The sequence below is a fragment of the Phytophthora infestans genome, genomic scaffold, assembly GCF_000142945.1.
Source record: "Phytophthora infestans T30-4 supercont1.12 genomic scaffold, whole genome shotgun sequence".
Taxonomy (NCBI): domain Eukaryota; phylum Oomycota; class Peronosporomycetes; order Peronosporales; family Peronosporaceae; genus Phytophthora; species Phytophthora infestans.
The window spans coordinates 1970765-1976777 of record NW_003303747.1 but is presented as its reverse complement, the minus strand read 5'-3'; the positions used below and the strand labels follow the sequence as shown (position 1 = coordinate 1976777).

Here is a 6013-nt window from a genome sequence, read left to right as displayed (position 1 = left end):
CTTTTCTGCTTGCCTCTGCACTTGTTGCAAACCGTAGCGGTTGGTCTCCTTGGTGATCGACACCCACACTGGTTTCGGCACAAAGTAGAACAGTGTTAGAAGAGGAGGCAGTCAGACATCAAGCAATTCACCGACAGGCCTTGACTCCTCCGCATCCAGCCAGGGTACGAAGGAGTATCGGTCTCAAACTCTGTCGAGGCTGTGATCCACTGCATCGCCCGCAGAGCTCTGGTTCGCTCCTCGACAGCAGCTCTGCTCAGTGCATCATCGCCGCCAACATGAAGTGATGCAAGAAAAGCTTGATCAATGTCCGCCGCCCCACTGTCAGAGAGTTCATCCTCCTCCTCCTCGAATTCGTTGCCTTCAGAGTCGCCGTCCTCATCGCAGATGCCAACACCATCGCTGTCATCAGAGCTGAAGTCCTCGTACTGACTGCTACTCTCTCCGTCCTGCAACACATTGACGTCAGCGCGGGGTTTCAGCGGGATTCAAGCTCGCCGTGGGGGGACAGTGGAAGAAGTGACAGCACGTTCGCCCCCCCCTTCTCTCACTCTCCAGCCCCGATGCGTCCGACAGCAGGCGCAAGCTGGCTGCCGCGTCTCGCTGCTCCTCGTCATCTTCCTGGTCTACCAGGGAGAGGTTAAATGCTCTCGCTACGGCGGTTTGCGAGCGTTCAGACTCTGAGTCGTCGGAGGCGTCAAACAACTGCTCGATGGGGTTCTGCGACAGCAGAACACTAGTGTCAATCTAATAGGGTCTAATAAGGGCGTCGTCACCGCCACATTCGCCGCCCTCCACTCCAACATGCTCCTCGCCTCCGCCCTCCTCTTCTATATTCTCGTCTTCACCACCGTCTACCTCATCTGCCGAATCCTCCTCGCCCTCGACCAGCAAGCCCGACTGGAAGGCGTGCTCCACCACAGCGCTCTCTCCTATTAACACATTCGCGCCCTTTGGACTGCTTACGTCCAATCATTCTGGATACCGTTTGGCCGCTTGGACGTCCACCCCGCCGCCGTGAGCTGTCGCCACAAGTGTCCGAAGTCAACGTCATGTGCTGCCGCGACGGGGGCGGCGGGTTTTTCGCGGCGACTGGACCGCATTCCTGCCAGCCAGCAAGTACTCGGATGAGTGGTCTGGACCAGACTGGAACCCGTCATCCACCTGACCCGGTTATGCAAACTTGTTGCAGAGACCTCTTGCAGCTTATATGTTGCGGATGCCGGGAAACCACTTGATTAAAGTATATGAAAATCATTTCTGAGCCATTTTCTGATATAAATCGCGCTATGTCGTCAGTTACGACATAAAAATACCAATGGCGTATCTTACGACGTTCGGAGCCAAGGTGTTAAAGCCGTAACCAAGAATGGGATCGACACTCTGCACACGCGGCGGCAGCGTCGCCGCCCAACTCCCTCTTACTTAGATGATGACATGAAACTTCTAATTACAGACTGTAACGAATGGGAACTTGAAGAAGGGTATCCATGTTCGCATCGTAATTTACGGCAGTACTTAGTGAAGCCTGGTGTAACTTGAAATAATAATTGTCAAGATACAAAACAAAAGCTGAAGACCAAAGCCGTCGTATTATGGAGCATTCGCGATGGCTTCAGTACGTACACTATTACTTTGCTGGTGTTCGTTTATCGCGTTCAAAAGAGGATTTGTGCGACGCTTGCACGAGAATTGAGACGCTGCAACTGAATCCAGACATCCCTGATTCTGAACGTACTAAGTTAGTTGCAGAAAAGGAGCTTCACCTATAAATCAACGTCGGGCTATGTCGGCCTTTGTGAAGCAGTATGTTGCTCAGAAGGCTCCAAAGCAGACAATCCTGAAGAAATTATCCCAGATCGCGTTGAAATGCCACTTAATATGGAACCCGTGGTCCATGTAGCCAGACCGACACTGCAAATACAAATTGAGGATTTTGGGGGAAGTTTTTCTATTCCGGTTTATAATAGCAAAAAAACATCAGCGGACTATTTTAACTCGAACCTGATGATGCACAATTTTGTTATTGCTGACCTCACGGATGGTATCAATAACGTTCTACTTTACGACGAGCGTGGTCAAGGCAAAGGTGCCGATGCTTTATGTAAATTACGGCTCTTGCACCACATTGAACAGCGAAAGCGCTACAAATTTGCAAGTCATGATGAGCCCGAACACTCTCTCACACTACTGGTAATACTGGGCAATTGCGTTGGGCAGAATAAATCCCGTACAGTATTCAGATTTTTTGCCATGCTATCACTTGTGTTCTACAAAAAAATGGTGCTACTGTTTCTTCTTCCCGGTCATTTGCATAATGCTGCCGTTCGTGTAGTAGTGTGGTGCAGAAACAAAATGAAGGGTACAAATATGTACATTCCGGGGCAAATTAACACAAAAGTAAGTGAAGCTAATTCTGTACGGGCTCAGTTTCTAGATCACCACGGAAGTGATCGACCATTTTTCTGTGAATGGGAAGGCTTGTTGTCGAAGTACTTTAATAAGATGCCAACAAGCTACACGGGTAACTATTTTTTCGAGATTGACTTTGGAGCTGTTACAATGTGGCACTTAGTGTCTTCCCCTGATTCAGACTCCGAAGTGTTTTCGCTGATCAGCACCGGCAGCCATAATGCTATACGCTCCGCGTTTCTTACAGATCTTTTTGGAAATGGATACAATCTTGACACTGTTACTATCGATAGCGTTCGTTTGCCAAGGCAACCGTTTCTTCCACTGACGATGAAAAAAAACTCAAATTGTTGCTGTTAAAATAATTCTCGATTCCTGTCGAGTATTTAAGTTACCATCCGGATGAATCAGCATTCAGCGAAAATCAGGACGAGCCTAGTGACGCTAACAAAGGTGCAAGAAGTACGAAGAGAAAAGTAGCTGTAGGCGTGCAAGCAAAGCAACCGATTGGACGACCTCGGAAGCAACAAGCTCATACAGCAAAATTCACATTTATCCTGCGCTTTCTGACACCCCGTCCACAAATACCAAGCAGCCTGCATATCGATGATTCGAATTCGGGCATTTCTAGCAGCACAGTGATGACTAATGACCACGCAGTCGACGCCAATAACAACAATTTAGTCTCGGCAGCCTTAGATATTGATGGCGACACCACAAATTTTAGGAGGGACATCATTTAGCTTAACTCGGACGTTGGATCGAGGTTGCAGTGCATCCAGAGTTGCAGCAAGGAAAGGATAGTCGGCATTGCCTGATTACAGAAACTTAAATAATGCATATGTTCAATGACATAATAGCTGAGGACCGGTATATTGGTGTGACCCGGGTCACCGCCAACTGTTTCACTTATATCATGTTGCTATTTTAAAATGTCGGATTTGACACCCTAGAATGAGCTTACCGGTTATTAATAGGAGCCAATCACCGCCCTTAAAACAGCTCTTATACCGATTTAATAGGCACACGTGTATTTCGCGTATTCTACTGAGCCAAAATTACACAAAATTTGTGAAACTTTAATTCTTGGGCTCACAGTTTCAAATAACAACTGTCCATGATTCTTGTTGAAAATCGAAAAATTCTCATAGCCCAGTTCCTGATTCTGAGGGATCTGTATCGGGCTGTTTCGTGCATTGCACGAAATTGCACTTAAGTCCTTTCGTGTTGCACAAAAGGGTTTCGTGCACTTGCATTCAGCATTTTATGACGGAAATAGCCCAGACCAACGTTCGGGTGGACTTGTCAAGTCACTCTAGATCCCGCAGGAAGCCAATGGCCTGGTACGGCTCACACCGAGTGAGGCCTGCCAGCTCAGGTTTCAGCATGTGAAATCAGTATTTAGTTTCAAAAATTAGTCCGAGCTGAGTTTTCATTTTACAAAATTGACCACGTCAGGACCAATGCACGAAACAGCCTTAGTTCTGAGTAGCTATCAGAAGTTTTGGTTTGGCTTCTTCATCGGCGTAAGTTTCTTTACCTTCATAAGTTTGACGTCCGATAACTATTCAGAAATTGACCGTTTTCAAACTCATTTACAACTACGACTCGTAGAACGAGAGCTTAAAATATCTGTCGTACTAACAGTTGGAGGAGGTGACAAGCAGCCCGGAATTACGCGTTCATTTTCTTAACGACATATCATTGAAGCATGTGACCATCACTCTTCGCACCAATCAGTTGTTGTCGTAAACCAGACTTGGAAAACACATGCCGGAGCTACCGCGCCTTAATCCACGGCGTGTAGCGCTCGGCCTCGCGCTACTTGCGTACACCCGCAACACAGGACGCAATCTCCGCCAGCAGCACACTTTGCTACTGCAGAATGAGCCGCGTCTTCCTTGGGTGGAGCATGTCAAAGCTGCTCTCAAGTACACGACCACGGGGCAGCTCATTGCCTCTTCCGAATACCTTTTATGCCTGATCAAGCCTCAATTGGCCGCGAGGATTGGTCGATTACTGGTATGGACGCCTCGAGATTGCCGCGTTAACTGTCGCTATGGGCCCCACGAACGCAACACACTTGACGTCTACGGAGTTCAGGAGCAGGGGGAGACGACAGGAGCTAAGCCAGTGCTGGTCTTCATGCACGGAGGAGCGTGGTCTTTTGGGCACAAGTGGCAGTACGCTCTGGTGGGGGAATATCTGGCTACTCAGGGCTTCTTGGTGGCAGTTCTTGACTACAGAACGTTCCCTTACGGCTCAGTGGTGGACATGATCGAGGACGTCGAGAACGCGGTACGTAGAGGGATAGAAGGTCGACGCACTAGTGTATAACTAATGCTATTTGTTGGTCGGACAGGTCTTCTGGGTCGCGGAGAACTGCGGGTCACTTGGTGGAGATAGAAGTAGGCTCTTTCTTGGCGGACACTCGTCTGGTGGACACGTGGGTGCGTTGGCTCTCGTCAACTCGGCAGTTCGTCTAGCTGTAAATAACCTGAAGGTAAAACGAATACGACAATTATTGCTGCTATGTAACTGATAGTTCGTTATTTTAGGAGGTGAAGGAAAAGGAGATTGCGAGTCACGTGAAAGGATTCATCGGACTTTCAGCGCCGTACGACATCTCGGATCATTATATTTTCGAGAGCGAGCGCGTCGTAGGTCCGTTTAATGGTACGAACTTGGTGTCAATTACTGTAAAAGTATGTAGCTTTATGAAGCCAATGGAACTAATTAAAGACTTGCAGGGGTGCACGAGATTTCGTCGATGAAGCCTGCAATGCTGGGCATGGGCAACTTTAAAAAGTCCAGTCCGACAGCTCTCGTTGCCGAAGCAAGGGACATGGGTACGGAGCTTGCTAAAAACTGGGAGAAAACTCTTTGTTGATGACTTTGAGTTGCTCGTTGTAGGCTCTTCACTTCCGCCATTTTACATTCTGCATGGGGGAGACGACACGGTACGCTGCTGTTGCGACGAATGAACTGAGGCATAGGAGATGACTTATTCTTTGTGACGATGCAGGTTGTTCCTACGAGCTCGTCAAAGAAACTTGTCTTTAATCTGGTACGCATCGCTCGATTGAAACGCTGGTATTTAGTGCTAACTGGCGTTTGGCGCTCCCAGAAACAAGCAGGTCAAGCAGCGACGTCCTACGAAGTGAGCAACTGTACACACGAGGATATGGTGTTTGCGGTTATGGGCGATAATGTCGTCTGCCGCACGGACATCATCAACCTATTGAAACAGATCGTGTCTGAACCCAAAGAACCCGCGGCACTGCCCTCGGACGCGGTGGTTTTGACGGTGCCATCAACGTTGGCGTCGAAACTATGAGAAGGGGTCAGAGGCATAGGGTCACATAACTGTAAATACCCGGCAAAAATTAAAACTGATGACTGCAATTACCCCTTCTTTGACGTGATGTCGCGAACACGTACACAGTAGCATAAACAAAACGCTTTTAAAACATCATGAGGTTGTAGGCATCGCTCTAAATCCGCAAAAAAACATTGACAGAAATACTATGCGTGGTGATCGCACATTTTAGCTTTTACTCGCACTTAAGTGGTGTCGAGATGCTGGCACCAGGTTTCGCCC

The 6013-nt window shown here is 48.2% G+C and overlaps 1 protein-coding gene across 1 annotated transcript; it reads left to right on the top strand.

Annotated features, from left to right (window-relative positions):
• Positions 1–4182: 4182 nt before the first annotated feature.
• On the top strand, positions 4183–5749 carry PITG_08056 (carbohydrate esterase, putative; the record flags this gene model as incomplete). Its single annotated transcript, XM_002904199.1, has 7 exons — positions 4183–4710; positions 4775–4876; positions 4986–5088; positions 5163–5261; positions 5326–5372; positions 5438–5479; positions 5540–5749. The coding sequence occupies 7 exons, from the start codon at positions 4183–4185 to the stop codon at positions 5747–5749; spliced, it is 1131 nt and encodes a 376-aa protein (XP_002904245.1).
• Positions 5750–6013: the final 264 nt, after the last annotated feature.